The sequence below is a fragment of the Eptatretus burgeri genome, chromosome 14, assembly GCF_056783735.1.
Source record: "Eptatretus burgeri isolate ZD-2024b chromosome 14, Ebu_testis_v1, whole genome shotgun sequence".
In the NCBI taxonomy this organism is placed as follows: Eukaryota; Metazoa; Chordata; class Myxini; order Myxiniformes; family Myxinidae; genus Eptatretus; species Eptatretus burgeri.
In genome coordinates this window covers 62,413,113-62,430,179 of record NC_140974.1, presented here as the reverse complement: position 1 = coordinate 62,430,179, position 17,067 = coordinate 62,413,113, and the positions used below count along the sequence as shown (strand labels likewise).

Here is a 17,067-nt window from a genome sequence, read left to right as displayed (position 1 = left end):
TGGAGAGTTTGGAGTTTGGGCAGTTGGTTCGCTGGGGGTTCGCCGGCGCAACCAGGAGGCCTGAGTCGAGACCCATTCACTCCTCCAGTGCGTCATCTGCTAGACCAGGCTGCAGTGGAGGCCGGACGACCAAGGGAGCCAGTCGGAGCTCGGGGGTCCGGGCAAAGACACCGAGGGTCGCCGAACCAGGACCCAGCGAGTTACCACGAGGGTGGCCAGGTAGCCCGCCGGTCTCTCGGAGCCCCTTCGGTCATCCTGGCTCTGAGCAATCATAAAGGCTCACGAGCCCGGTTCTTTCTTTCTGGGGTTTTGGATGAAAGTCTGTGGCGCCTTGTCTACCTAAGTAGAACTGATTAAGTGCATGATTGTGAACATGACAATAGACATCGGCTGTAGGTTTTTGCTCGTGTCCTGTCCCATTCCCCTATTCATTGCATATGTGCATTTAAAAATAAATGTCCCCATTTTTTAATGTTAACCTGCTCGTTGTGTCACTTTCTGCCATTGACTGCCTTGATGCGTTCGGAATATTAGCTGGCTGATTATAAGCCGATAAAATGTACATCTGGTCTGACAGGACTTGGCGATATAAAACCGCTCGGCAATCGCATATGGAACGAGCTGCTTAAGTGGCTCATTTTCGTGCAGGCCCCGGCGAGGTATAAACTCCTGGCATTTCTGTCCGCGCGAATAGTTAGGTATATCGACAATTCGGCGATTGACCCTGTAGCACGTGGACAGAAGAGTTGACTGGTTTATGGTGTGTTAAAAACACCCGTGGCTGGGTTTCGGCATTGATCCAGAAGCTAGCTACGACTGGATTGCTCGTTCGGTGGGCGCGCGCGGCTGCAATTGGGCTAAGGCAGTCGTCCACACATCGGACGGACGGAAATCTACAACAATATATATATATATATATATATATATATATATATATATATATATTGTTACGTTTGAGGGGGGGGGGGTATGCATTCAAAGGGTAATTAGGATGTTTAATTCGGTATGCCATGCTGTTCGAGTTTACCAGGATGTCGATGTAATAAGTAGCAATTCAGTGGTGATAAGTTGTCTAGTAAATGTTCATTTCTTCAAGGGGGAAATGATAATTGTCACGTAATTAGATAGGGACACGGGATAGGGTAAGTGTGTCTGCGTAAACCCCTTTTGGTATTCTCTGGAGGCTGGCCGTGACGTCACAGGACAGTGCAGCGGATGGCTCTGCCCCGTGATCACGATTGGCAGAAGGCAACGGCGGTGGGCCAATAAACGGCTCAATTGGAAGTGACGAGGAAAGGAGGATAAAAAGGTTCTGTTCGGGGTCGAAAAGGAAGGGGAAGAAGATCGGGACAAAAAGATCGTGTTTTTTTGGTGTGGAGGCTGTTGCGCGGAGAGCGTCCTTGTTGTTGTGCTGATTCGATCGTGTTCTTCATCATGTCTTGGAGCCTTGCTGAGCCTCGTGCCTCACCTTGGTTGGCTCTGGGGTTCTGCTGACTCGGAGTACGGGGTCGAACGGTGGGCGGACCTGCCTCCCTCTCCTGCTCGCAACTTGGCGCCAGAACTGGTTCCCTGGCGGCTGTGAGCGGACTTGGGCCAAGACCAGGAGGTCAACAGCACCACAGTTTCTCCTGCCCCCCTGACGAGAGCAAGGCCAGCTCGTCCGACGCCGATCCAGGGACAGTTGCGTCCACACCACGGTCCAGCCTGACCACCAGAAATAGCTACGTTTTGTGTGTGTGTGTGTGTGTGTGTGTGTGTGTGTGTGTGTGTGTGTGTGTGTGTGTGTGTGTGTGTGTGTGTGTGTGTGTGTGTGTGTGTGTGCTTGGCGCCTTAGAGGGTTTGAGATCTGTATACATTGGAGTTGTCTGTGTTTTTCCCCACGCCCGATCCCACACCATCCCGTCGAATCGCCCCGGATCCCTTTTCTTGCCGAGTCTTGTTATTTCTGGTTAATAGTAAAAACAAATAAACATCATCAACTCAGTGAAAAGTGACTCGTGCCACCTTCCTCGTCCCGTTTGTGGTAGAGCGATTAGAACCACCATGTTTGGGTTATAAATAAATAAACCGCCTGCATCGTTTCGGCTCATTCTACGTTGGCGGGACTGTTCAAGTCCCGTGGACGTCACAATATATATATATATATATATATATATATATATATATATATATATATATATATATATATATATATATATATATATATATATATATATATATATATATATACTAGCACATACCCGTGCTCCGCACAGAGTCGAATGGGTGGCAAAAGGTGGATGAGGCATAATAGTTAATGTTATGGGAAGCTGGGGAGGGTGTCATTTGGGAAGTGATGCACTATGGTTACCTGTCGTTGGTTTTCTAAAGGACCTCCCTGTCGATGACATTTTGGGTGAGTGTCTTGTTGCTGAATATTCATTGTGAGGAGTTATTGTCCAGTTTGATAGATATTTAGGAGTAACCTTTTGCACGTGAAAATGCAACATATAGTTGGCCATGGGAGAACACAGGGGCTGGAAGGTATATTCCGAGTTTGTCAAATGTTTGGCCCTGGGATTTGTTTATAGTCATCGAGTATGCAAGTCTGACTGGAAATTGCATCCTTTGCAGTGTGGCTGGAAGGTTGGCGTCTGATGGGGCAAGTTTAACATGATATAGGCCTAGCCCTAGACTGAATAGGAGCAGTGGAGGGTGACCGAGAATCAGAATGCAAATTTCAATGAGTGGCACTTTTTGGTGCACATCCGACGATCGAACACCGCTTGGACGCTTTAATTTGAAGATCACACACGCAAGACACAACACAGGTAACAATGGTGGTTGATATTGACAATTAATGTAATGAACGGCAGTTGTTTGGGTGCATCCGGCAATCGAACACCTCTTTAATTTGAACAGTTAACACGCATGCATTCAAGGTACAGAATCTATTGTCCGACACTGCGCTTTCGAAGAACAAAGAAAAGAAGAGAATCCGGGCAATGAAGGGATGACCTCATACCTGTTCCCTGGTTCCCCCTACCTTCAGATTATCGCCTTTGATGTTATCTGGACGTAGGCCTATTGCAACTTATTTTCGGGTGTTTTTAATATGTACGTTGGATTTCAGACACAAATTGACAGTCTAAGAGGGCGTGTTCAGTCCGGGAAAGATCCAATCGGGGTACATCATGTTGGCAGAGCTCTGGCCCTCATTGTTCCCCTCCTTCCACGCTGATTTTTAAAACATGACAACCATTGCTGATGTTCTGAGCTATACTATTTATTATCAGTTGTGTTTCTGTTCAGTGTTTGATGCAATGAGTACTCCCTTACTCGAGTTCATATTTTTTGGAGAGATAGCAGCAGTTCAGCAATGGCGACCGAACGTGAATAAAAGCGGCCATCGATGGGTTGAAAATCTTGTTGAAGCCACGTTGTCATCCAATTCCAGCTTAGAAATTCAGTGCATCGTCTTCGTCACATTAAGAAACCCCAGTATATGGGAAATGAGCACACTCCTGCCAGCGGTTTCGGATGAGAAATGTCAAATTACGCGCAGACGTTAACAGAAATAATCTTTTAAAAAAATTAATCTTTTCTTTAAATACAAATTTTTTTGTTACGTTTTTTTGTGTCAAATTCACCTTCTGAGGTAGTCAGCATGTGCAGAAGAGGGTTTTACATTGCAGACGCTGTTTTCGAGGAGTGGCATTACGCCTCTCGGCAGTGACGGTCTGTCGACGACAGACGTAATGTCGTCAGCGAATGACCGATGATGTCATGATGGAATTACGCCTCTCAGCGGTGACGTCACACGTCGCCATGCAAACGAATGTAAAAATTAGAAAATCGCCCAAAATTCCCAAACCTGTCCCTCTGGCGCGATCTCACAAAACCCATGCTGTTCATTAGACCACAGAGCACCCGCATGCCGAAGGTGGCGACAATCCGTCCGGCAGTTTTGTGAGGGGAAACGTCAAATTACACGCAGACGTTAACAGAAATTATATATATATATATATACACACACTACAGTACGATTTTATATGGGGGGGGGGGGGTGAGTCGAGAGGTGAAGGCACTATGAGTGTCAAGGGTACACCTGACAGGTTTACCTGTGTAGTCCCGGTGCCAGGCCCATCACTTAACATATCCAGTCCCTTCGAACCCACAGTCGCTTATGAGCTTGTCAACTTGGTGGTGGTTGTGAGCGATCCATGGATAAAACTCACCCATGGCCATGGCTAGCCACGGATTCCTCATCTCACACTACAGTTGCCAGTCACACGTCGTTGCTGTTACCGCACCGGTTGGGAAACGACGGACACACTTGCATGTCACCCAAGGAATGGGTAACGAGGTGGTCTCGGGTCAGACAGGTTCGGACTGGACCCTGACTGGTCGTTATTTTGAACTCACGTTCTGGTTGTCCTTCCGATCGAAGTTAACAGGTACTCATAGGAGTAAATCGCTTGACTTCGTTATGAGCGTGACTCCAGCCCATGAAGCTTCAGTGGGAACCCGTACATCCTTCAGTGACCAGGTGGCAGACCTGTCTGTCCTTAACATTTTCACTCACTGCCTCACCATTGTGGAAACATTCTGTAAGAGACGTTCATTACTTATACGGCAATTGACATATTAGTAACTAACGTCTGTTAGTTACTTGACATATTGATTGACATATAAGTTTGAATCCCGGTAGTTGTGAATTCATGACGAGATTGTATAACAGCTGGTGCAATGCATACTTACCAATAACCTCCTGTATATATGTGAATGCCAATGAGAGAATATATATTTTTCTTTGTTAATCTCACCACTAAATGTGGCATTTGTCCTGTTATCATTTCCAATCAAGCATGGTGGGATTGGTGGCGAGTCATTCTGTTTTACGTTTGATGCCTTTCTCTGACCAAGAGTATGTAAGGCTTCAAAAACATCACTTGGACAAACAAACAAACAAACAAACGAGATATTCACAACAGTCTAAGATTTGCCAACATTCTTAGTTTTTCAATGTATATGTTTGTTATTTTAATGAAAAAAAAGCATTTTCACATATTAAGTGTACATTATATATATTCTATATATTATACTTCCACTTAATGTGGTGGCATGATTTCATGCTTTCAACTGGCTATGATCAACGGTGCATCACCACTACTACCGAGTATGGGGGTGTTGCTGATGCAGTGCCTCTATTACCAGTTCACTGGTTTTGCCAACCTCAGGGGGATGACAGGCTGAGTCGACCTCATGTGGTGTTAATTCAGTGACTGACAGAAGCTCAAATTCAGGACCATGGGATTCCAAACCTGCCACCCTAACTACTAAGCCAACCACAGTCAGTGTGATAACCATTATTTATATACACTAGTATGGGCCCGTAGGTGCGTCCCGTAGGTGAGTGCCAGTATGTGCAGCCCTCTCTTGCCCCCTCTCTCTCGCCCCCTCTCTCGCTCCTCTCTCTCGCCCCCTCTCTCTCTCGCCCCTCTCTCTCTCTCACCCCCTCTCTTTCTCGCCCCCCTCTCTCTGCCCCCCTCTCTCTGCCCCCCTCTCGCCCCCTCTCGCCCCCTCTCTCGCCCCTCTCTCGCCCCCTCTCTCGCCCCCTCTCTCGCCCCCTCTCTCGCCCCCTCTCTCGCCCCCCTCTCTCGCCCCCTCTCTCGCCCCCTCGTCTCACCCTTCCTCTCTCCCCCTTCCTCTCTCCCCCTCCTCTCTCGCCCCTCTCTCTCGCCCCCACTCTCATCCCCCCCTCTCCCATCCCCCTCTCTCGCAGATATTGGTCGACAGATAAATGGCCGTAACTTGGGAACTGCTCATCCGATTAATATCAAACCTCTAAAAGGCACATCCGCGGGTCCCCAGCAATATTCCTGGCAAGTTTCAATCAGATCGGACCATCAATCGTGCAAAAATAAATAAATAAATAAATAAATAAATAAATAAATAACCATTAATTGTGACGTCATTCGTAATGTCATAGCACCGTGTCTTGTCATTGGTTGACAGATAAATGGCTGTAACTTGGGAACCGCTTGTCCGATTAATATCAAACCTCGAAAAGGCACATCCGCGGGTCCCCAGCAATATTCCTGGCAAGTTTCAATGAGATCGGACTGGCGGTCATCGAGAAACGGCGGTCGCAGACAAACTGACAGAGACAGACACACACACACACAGAGATTGCTGGAGTTATAGATATATATATATATATATATATATATATATATATATATATATATATATATATATATATATATATAATTTATGTATATATACACATAAATATATTTACATATATTGTTACGGAAATGGCCCTCAGCAGGCTACTAAATATAGGATTAGCTCAGATCCCCCATTAAATGCATGTTTAGCTAGGTTGTTTGGTAAAATGGACGTTACATGTGTGTCGGGAGGTTTAAGAGGCTGTTTATTGTTTGTGCGGTGGTGGTGGATTGAGAGCTCCCTCTTCTTCCTTCGCCTCTCCGGATGATAGGCCCCGCCCAGTTGGCTGAGGGGGAGTGGCCTGGAGAGGGAGGTGGAGCTAAGGGGAGGAGTTTGTCGGCTTCGTAAAGGGGGAGGAGCGAGTGGCTTCGAGCGAGCGAACGAGGACCTCGTAAAAAGGTTCAGTTTTTGGGAAAACAGTCGGGTTTCAAGGTGAGAAGGAAAGGAAATCTGTGGTGAAACTGAGCGCCGAGGTGGCGCCGATCGGCTGTACACAGGACAACTCTGTCTGTTCTTCTTGAGGAACGAGCCGAAAGAAAGGCAGGGAAGGCAACAGAGAAACGACGAGTGTCTGTCTGCGATCTGCTTCATGAAGGAGGCAGGAGAAACAACTAGAGGCAGCCTGCACGTCGAGTCGGCGATCGACTCTTATGAGGAGGTGATTCTGCCGTGAGAGAAACGGCAGTCGGCTTTGAGAGGCGAGTGTAGAAAAGGTGATTCTGCAGAGAAAGAAACTGAGAGGACGGAGTTGAGAAGTTGGGCTTCGAGACGGGAAGGCAACAGAGGAAATGACGGAGCCTCTGACGGTCCTTACTCACCTCACGGCTCGACACGTTTGCCGATCCGCTTGCCGGAGCCCAGCACCTCGATTTGGGCCTTTTCTGGTGAACAGGCCAAGCCTGGATTTGTATGCTGGACCTTGAGAGAAATCAGCTGAAGCCCATCATCGATCTAACGGTCTTGTGCTGTCGACATTGCGCGGGGCCAAAACGCGCTGGGGAGGGCATGCGCACGCGGTGCCTTTAGAAGAAAGAGTACGGCACCGCCATCTTGCCACGCGGCGTATTCAAGCTGGGGGCTCAAATCCGTGGACATCCGCTCGTTGCGAGCGACATTCGTGCTTTTGACACTTTCCTCTCGTCCATGAAACATCACCAAGTACTCTGTCTTGCATGCATGCTGTCTGTCTTTGTCTGCACGTTGTTTAAGGCATATCTCGGTAGGGACTCCCTCGAAACCTGTAATCTGTAGTTCCCTAGTTAAGAACGGGTTAAAGATTGTTCATAAAAACATTGTCGTGAATGTTTTGCTTGTGTTGTGTGCCCCGATGTTCCCCAATAAATCTGGTTGGTTTGTATGAAGTTGCCGCTATGGATCAATTTGTGTCGCGTCGAACGATCCGTTCGATTGGTATACAAAACCAAAATGGTTACAGACTGGCAGAAAACGCTCGGCATCTGACAAAACCAGTCTGTAACCTGGGTCTATTTCCCCAACTGGTAAGGTCCAGGATTACGTTGGTATCGCGATTGAAGGCGCGTGACCTGAGGCCTATGCTGAGCCAGCCAGCGTTATAAACCTCGGAGACGGTGGTGGTGAGGGTGGTGCCAAGAGTCGGGTGAGAATCCCACCACCCCAGATCTATAACAATATATATATATATATATATATATATATATATATATATATATATATATATATATATATATACACTTCTACAAGGAAATATAATACAGGTGGAGCCATTCAGCCCATCATGCCTGTGTGAACACCATACTAATTTATCTACACAAGATCCAAGGAAGAAAATACCAAAAAATGTTTTTAATTAATGAAGTAAACATGTATATGTGCATATATAATTATATACACTGCCAAATACCACCTGTCGCTTCACTGATAGTGAGACGAAAGGGGGGAGGGAGAAACAGAGAGCAGGGAGTGTGAAGAGATGGAAGGGGAAGGGGGGGGGAGGTAAGACAGTAAGAGGTGAGAGGAAGGGAAGGCAGACGTGCGGTGGAGCGTCAATTATGATTAATACCCTCTCATCACATCTGGAGATAAACCCTGCGCAAACACATCCGGAGACAAACAACGACCAGACGTAACCACCGTCTGGATATGTCCAAAGACAGAGACATATCCCCTCAGAGAGGGGAGAGAGAGGGGAGAGATATATAGATATATAGATATATGAGCGGTCGAGGAGTTAGCAGAGAGAATATGTTATGCTTTTCGAACAACGCGCGCACACACACACACACACACACACACACACACACACACACACACACACACACACACACACACACACACACACACACACACACACACACACACACACACACACACACACACACACACACACACACACACACACACACACACACACACACACACACACAGTGCTTGGCTGATTTCGGCAATTTTTCAGGAATCGGCAGTTTGGAGTCAGTGTGATTACCAGCTACAGTACTTGCTGTATACAACCCAGAAACCTTGAGTAGCTTTCACCGAAAAACAACATTACATTTATCGAGACATTCATGGATATGTTCACAAACATTATTCTCTAAAAACAGCTGTGTGTGATGGGTGGAAAAAAAATTTGGCTGGGTAATTTAGAAAACACATGAATACAGCAAACGGTTTGGAAATCGGGCGTTATTTCACAACAACTCGCTCAGGTTGACAGAGCACGAACCACTCGGTCAGGGTGATGGAGCACGAACCACTCACTCAGGGTGACAGAGCGCGAACCACTCGCTCGGGTGGCGGAGCACAAACCACTCGGTCAGGGAGATGGAGCACCAACCACTTGCTCAGGGTTACAGAGCACAAACCACTCACTCAGGGTGATGGAGCATAAACCACTTGGTCAGGGTGATGGAGCATGAACCACTCGGTCAGGGTGACAGAGCATGAAACTCTCGCTCAGGGTGATGCAGCATGAACCACTTGCTCTGAATGATGTGGCGGGCATAAGCATCCGCAGTGAGTGAAGAATTCATTCAGAAGGACATAGTGCGTTACTGCTATCGACTGTAATGCGTTCACCAAGTGGCTTAAGCACTCATTCAAGCACTCCAGTTAAATTGTTGAGAAAGAGCAGTTGGTCAGGGTGTCGCTGCATATCATATAGGATCCATTTATCTTTAAAGCCGGTCTCCACTGTGCACGCAGCAGTTAATGAAATAAAATTAATTCATTCAAATAATGACTTTATCCACAAAAGAGTTGCCATTTAATGCAAAACAACCCTGGAGACATCGCAAAGTTCATTCGCCAATGTAATAAACATTGCAGATCATCTGCCATCTTGTCTGCTCGTCTCTGCTCGCGTCACGTGGTACATTGTTTTGAGGTCCGCGCAAACATTATAACTTTTTTTTAAAACATCAGTTTTTCACCAGATTTACTTTGATTCCCTGTAGAGTACCTCACAAAATCTCTGAAAATATGGACACAGATCTGGCAGATTTTCTGGATAGGCAGTCCCTCTGGGGACAGGTCATGAGGTCTCGCAGTGAATGCATTAAATCATATCGCTCAATGAAGCTGGTTAAATTTGGCACGTTCCTAAGTTTTTCGTTCACTCAATATAATTCTCTAAACAGTAGAAAAAGATAAGTTTAATACTTTGGAAACCACATTTTCTTTTGTATCTATGGAGAAGGAGGGAACATATAGCCTTGCTTGCTTAAAGTAAATAGGTATATCGGCTTAGTTATTTATTTATTTAAATTAACAGATTTTGACACTTATTTAGTTCGGACGATATCCGATCCTCAAACCTGAAATAATATTTTGATGATTATCATTTTAATAGTCTGTGAGAGTAGATCGTTTAAAATCATATCATTATAATGCATGAAATTGCTCCAAGCTCCTAATTTGAAAACTATCGTACTTACAAAAGCGATGTACACAGCAATTCGGAGCTATGGTGAACAGGCATTCGATAATATGAGTGAGGAAAGTGGGAGAAACTTCATCGTTAAGAAATAGTTGCAGCCTGTTACAAGTCAAGACATGGTTGAGCAGGCCAAAAAACATGGTGGCTTCAGACCCCAGCGAGGCTACCCAGGAAACACCTCAAGACCCAGAGACCAAGATGGCCAAGGATCGCCTGATGAAGGTTAATTAAATAAGGCCGTTAATTATCTTCAAAAGGGGTATTTTAATTAACCCGAACACCCAATTTCAGTCATGCACTTCCTTGGAGTTTTCTTAGTACACATGCAAAGTTTCAGGCTGCGAGGTTTCATGGTTTTGGAGTTATGGAGGAGACACACTCACTCACACATACACTTATATATATATATATATATATATATATATATATATATATATATATATATATATATATATATATATATATATATATATATATATATATATATATATATGAGGCCCAGCGAGGAGGAGTGATGTAAGCGACATTTTTTAATGATATGATGATGATAGGCTCGGATGATAGGGGAAGGGTTAAAATAGTGCTATATGGCATTAACTCCAAAATGGCCGATGTGTCCCTAACATCACTCCTCCTCGTGGCACCTCATATATACATATACATACGTTGACATCAAAGATAAATGGTGGTTAAATTCAGTGACCTGATATGCAAATCCTGTTAAAATTTCAAGTTAATCAGATTAAAATTGATAATTTTAGAAATCTCAGGAAAGTTGTTGACTTTTGGTTGTTGATCTCTATGTAAATGTGTATCGTATATCACCAACCGGTGGTGGTAGGACAGCGTATTACAAGTCAGTTGTGGAGATCACTTGTAATTTTTGCACTGGGCACGCGGCAAGTGCTTTTTTGACCCCTGCTCTAGGAAGGGAGCTTTCCCTCTCTTGTAGGAAGTGAGTGTTTCTCCTACAAGGAAATACTGTTTCTGCCACCAGACAGGCTGTATACTGTTTGACACCACATAAAATGTTGGTTACCAGGAAGCAAATTGAAGAAAGACACTTCATCGTACTATATTTTGAGAAGTGACTGTTTGTGTGTGTGTGTTTGTTTGACTTGTGTGGACTCCTGAACTCCTGGACCCATAGTTGTTGTGTATGGTATTTGTTGTTTTTCTGGTTGTGGTTGTACCCGGGGTGTGCACAGGAGGGTTTTAGGTGGTTAAGAAAAACGATTAATAGTCCAGGGTGTTGGGAGGACCCCAATTCTCCCTAAGTAAATATGTATGACATCGTGCTGCTCCTGGTGGGAGGGGGTATTACAAGTCATACGAAAATACGTCAATTCTGGGGTAATTATCCCATCCATAAGGACAGGTTCTTCTCTCGTCCTAACTAGTAATGCAGCCAAGTTTTAATCCAATCATTGTTTATCCTTGGAATATGCCCTCGCTCTAAATGGGTGAGCATCTCTTGTGGAATGATCACACAGGGGGTCACAATATATCACACAGTTATCGGATAAGTGGTCGAATGTTTATGTGCTTTGATCGGCTATGAGCCGACGGAGTACCAAGCACTCCCTTGTCGTGTCCAATTCACCATCTCCACCATAGTCTCAATCAATATTCCACACACTAACGGATCACACAGCGTCGCTCAACCTCCCAGTAAGCATCCATTTTAATGGAGAAGAAAATCATCAGCACGAGTCAGGGAACGATGAAATAGTGCACAGGATAACTTTGAATGCAGAGTCGTGCTACGGTGAAAGCATTATAATACCACGGTTATATGACGTCATTTTATGCAATAATCCAATAACTCTGCATCGTGTTTTTCCTGCCATCCAGGAAGAAACGCCATTGTTTCTGGCAGCTCGTGAGGGAAGTCTCGAGGCCGTCCGTATTTTGCTTGAGCACGGAGCAAACCGGGATATCACAGACCACATGGATCGGTTGCCACGTGATGCTGCGCGAGACCGCCACCATCATGACATTCTGCATCTGCTCGATCAGTTAGGCCCGGGACAAGGATGTGCGGCGTCGGTTGCCCCGCAGACCACACTCGTCGTGTCTCCACCGCACTGCACTTCAACAGTGACCACCTTCTTACCTGGAGGGGTGACTGCTTCTCCAGCCAGCGGGGTGGCAGCCAATGTCATGATTGGCCAACGGCCTTTACTCGTACCACAAGGAAAGAAGGGCCGCCGTGCTAACTCGCAAAGAGGCACCCTCGGGGGCAAAGATGGCCGCGGAAAGAAGGGCAAAGGTAAGAAAAATGAATTCATGAACGAGAATCCCATATTATAAAAATGTGAATAAAACATCAAGAGGAATGGCATGCGTGGAGTGGGTGGAAAGTTTTAAATCCGCAATCATTGGAAAACACTGTGGAACGCTAAATTGTTGGCGTATGATATTGCGGTTCATGTCAAGCCGGTCAAACAACATGCAGGTGATTTATTTGTGTGAATCCCTGGCGATTCACCTCAAAATGGGCAAATCAGAATAGGACAATGGATCTGCGATATACACAGGTTCACAGTTACCTGTACCTCACCTGTGAATGTATTTGTAAATTCTTGTATTTTCCCTTTCTGGCTACGCAGGCACAAAACCCTCCGCACTGGCTACATTGGATGCCGGAGGCCTTGTGCCTTCTCCTGCTGAATCGCTTGACTCGCCTTGTGGTAACTACACCTCGGATTCGCTTTCACCACCACTCCTTTCACCGCCGGGCCTTCTACATACCTCCCCATCCCTGCGCCACCTCCATTCGACATCACCACTGTATGAATCCGGAGCTCCACCCCGTCTCTCCCACCTGCCGCTACCGTGTGACGCCACTGCCCCACCCCGTCACGACTGGATCGTGCCAACTCACATCACAATGGGGCATTATGCACATGGTAACACAGCCCAAACAGGCACTGTACAACGGATGCTGTCCCTCCCACATGGTATCACTTACCAGCGACAACACAGCAATGCTTCGGCGGTATTTTGCGGTCGGCTACTCCAGGACACATCAGGATTACAGTACACACAAACGGGTATCAATACACAAGTGATGCCCGTCTCCGTGCCGATGTACCCGACTCCTCCCTCGCAACACAGCTACGCCTCAGTCGCCGGCAGTTGCCGAGGAGCCGGCAGCATGGCCGCCATGCAACCGGCACTCGGAGGAAGCAGCTCTCCGCACGAGGCAACGCCAGCCATCTCATTCCCTGACATTGCTTATCTCACACCATCACCAGATTCCCCTGAGGCCTGGTCCAGTTCATCTCCGCACTCGGCCTCGGATTGGTCGGAGGGAGTATCGAGCCCACCAACAGATCAGCTAGCTATGACGGCGACCATCATGACTTGATCCGTTCACTTAAAAGGGCCTGGTAAATAGGTCCTGACAATTCACTCTAAATCTCTAATTATTAAGAATGTTTTCAAGGTCTTGTTATTTCAAGGTCATGTGTTCTATGTCAGCATTTGCTGATCTGTAATTTCCAAATGGGGGAATTTGTATTTAATCCGAAATAATAGAAAGAGACAAGTGAAAATTGTAAAAGAAATTCTTAATTTTTAAAAATAGTACTTAAACAAACGTCTGAGTTGTCAAAATGGCACCTGACGGGCTTTACGTTTACCTTGACGCTCACTTTGAGCCGGAGTCAAAAATCCCCCACGGTGTCGTACGTTTCTCCATCCGTGTGTACCTCCATCTTATCACACCGGCCACTTCAACCGAGTCCTACCAATGCGTACGATGGAAACGGCTTCCCTTCCCACGACTCGGACTGCTCGCCTCGACTGCGCCGAAACGAGTCGAGAAGCTTCAACGCACCTGGACCTTTCGAAAGACTTTATTTTGACTTCAAAAATGGACTTCTTTTTCATCCCGTTTTGTGGAATGGTTTCGAGAAAGAGCGTATGAACATTCGTTCGGGTTTTAATTTTAATTCCCCCCAAAAATTCCCTTCGTCGATTCACACTCCACGTCCAACATATCCTTCGAAAAAGGTGAAAATCCCACAGAATATTGTTTTTCTTTCTCTTGTTATTGAATGATGTTTTTATTTATAATGTTAGATATCAAAGCTGATGTGTTGGTAAGCTTATGTGTGCTTTATATAACGTTGACTCCTTATTTTAAGTTAAGTCGTAGTTCTAATTGACAGGATAGCTTGTATTTATACACAATGGTGGGCTGCTGAGTCTAATCAATGTCTGAATGCCGGGAAGATACTTTTGAAAGATGTTTTGTTTTCAGATTCTGAAATACTCCATAAAAAAATCAGACGTCAGACGCGTCCGAGACCTAACGTGGTGATCTATCTCGAGCACAAACAACACCGTTGCTGGTTGAACGCCTTGTAGGTCATGTTGAGATGAACGCAGTGATTTCACTTCTACTGCCAGAACAACCACAATTTTCCAACCTTGTGAGGACAGCCAAGGAGCGTTTTCGGTCCAAATCTTTCACAAATTGGCTGGTCAGGCCTGAGGTCTGATTTCAGGTGATACAGACAGGAATTTGAAGTTTATTCAGGGGACCAGAGATGACTCGCATACTCTTTGCAGAGCACAGAGTGGGATCTTTGCCATCGAACAACTAAACATTGATCAATGCTCTTGCATGTGAAACACCAGATTGGTAGTTTATAGCTGGGTTGGGATTCAAACCCAGGTTAGACAGCTCAGAGGCAAGTTCATGTCCCTCTGGGCTATCCTCCCGGCCTGTTTAAAATGAACGCCATCAATGTAGTTATTAATGATGGGAATATCTTCTCAACAAACCTTTACTTCCGTCATCAATGTTACATTCCTTAAGAGTTTTGTTTGTGACATTCACATCTTGAGCGGTAATGATATTTTGGTCGAACATTGTTTTTTTTTTGTTTGTTTGTTTGTTTTTTTTAAAAAACAGTTTTGAAATTAAATTTGAAAAACAAAAACAAATCTTGCACAAGCTGATGAAGCATTCCATCCTCATGAGTGACCAGGGACCAGTCGGGGTTGTGGTAAAATCACTAAATTTCAATAACTACAGCCCTTGTAACCACGGTTGTATAAATATTATTATTATTATTATTATTATTATTATTGATGTATCGTGTACGATTCATATCGCCAAGCAGGGTTTGGTTAATAATGATGTATTGTGTCTGGGCGTTTGTTTATTTTGTACAACTCTTTGGTTGTGTCTAATTCGCACACAGGCTGATTCAAAAAGCAAGAAGAATGGGGTTACAATAGTTGTGGGGCAACTTAGCATAACAATTGTGCATTTTGTGAGGAAAGCACCAAATTTGGCACACTAGTAGCCTATCATATTATAAACAGATTTAGATATTGGGCCATCTCAAATTCAGCCGCTGATGGCTGTGGCAGCCATTTTCCACTGCCATCAAAAATTTTGAGATGGCCCAATATCTAAATCTGTTCATAATACGATAGGCTACTAGTGAGCCAAATTTGGTGCTTTCCTCACAAAATGCACAATTGTTATGCTATATTTAGCTAAGTTGCCCCACTATAGTCCAAGAAATATTTCCTTACAATATATATATATATATATATATATATATATATATATATATATATATATATATATATATATATATATATATATATATATATATATATATATATATATATATATATATATATATATATATATACACATGTTGAAAAATTAGAAAACATTTGGAGTGTCTTGGATTATTGTGAGTATCTCGTTCGGAGGATTTTTGGATCAACCCTCGAATGGTGGGACATTGAGTGTAGTCTATTTTTTGGACGAATGAAGTACGTTTGCTGTTGTACATACGGTTTTGATACTGTTATTGGAACATTTCATTATTCTGTACCTTTTTCGAGAATTGAGTGCGTTCGCGATTTGCAACGCTAAAAGATGTTTGCATAGATTTTCTATTTAATTTACTGTAATTAGTGTGTTAGTTTGAGTGTTGTACTGTGCAAAATCTTAGCTTTAATAAAGGTGTTACTCGAACATCCGTCTAATATTCCTTATTACAACTACTTTAACCGCCCCAATTACTCCCATGGGCCAGGCCTGGAACGATTGTGGCCCAAATCTTTCACGAAACATCTGGCTCGGCCCGGCGTTCAACTGAAGGCGATTTGGACAGGAATTGGTAACTTGCTCAGGATGCCGGTGATGGCTCACCCACTCTTCATGAAAGACACCACGAGACCTCTAACCGATTGATATCCTCCAGCTCATCGTCCATCCGAGGGGTGGCAGGCGCATTGATGAATCGCACTACATGAGAGGCACAAGGATGGTGGTTTACAGCTGAGTCAAGATTCAATCCTAGAGCAAACAGCTCAGAGGGGAGTGTGCATATCTCAAAGCCATTTGCCATCCTCATTTTCTTCCAACAAATGAAGGGAAATAAATGTCTTTGCTAGGCAGAATGGTTACAGGTATTTTGTGATGTAATTTATCACATCTTGTTACATTTCATCTTCAAAGGAAAGGCACCTGTGACGACACAGGTCCAAAACAAGAGATAAAATAGTTATAAGACCACATTATGAGTTAAAATGAGTTCTGGCAATACCAATGTCTGGTTCTTTGATTTCATTGTATGTTATTATTACAGTATTATTATTATTTATTAGTTGTGTAGTTTGCCATTCTAATTGCTCTTTTCCGCATACGATCTTAACACAAGTCCGCAATACCTGGGACACATTTGGCACACTGGGACGTTTTAATTCAATCATCATCCCAAAGTGTAATTAAACTGTCACCAGTCCAGAGTGAGTCGTGTTTCGTCAGAGGGAGCGTCAGTGTCCTCTCTGTCGAGCTTTCGCTTTTTAATTCGATTTCATAACATCATGCAAACAGCCATCGCTTGCTCTATTTAAACCAGCTCACATGGATTCGTCAAACGTCTCCAGGAAATCCA

General features: G+C 44.6%; 1 protein-coding gene across 1 annotated transcript in view; it reads left to right on the top strand.

Annotated features, from left to right (window-relative positions):
- Window positions 1-16,142, top strand: part of NOTCH1 (notch receptor 1) — a 99,154-nt gene extending 83,012 nt beyond the window's left edge. Inside the window, exons 39-40 of the mRNA XM_085855155.1 lie at window positions 11,984-12,401; window positions 12,742-16,142. Of these exons, the coding sequence (XP_085711281.1) occupies window positions 11,984-12,401; window positions 12,742-13,502 (1,179 nt within the window). The 3' untranslated portion in view covers window positions 13,503-16,142. The remainder of the gene's footprint in view (window positions 1-11,983; window positions 12,402-12,741) is intronic.
- The last annotated feature ends 925 nt before the right edge of the window (window positions 16,143-17,067 follow it).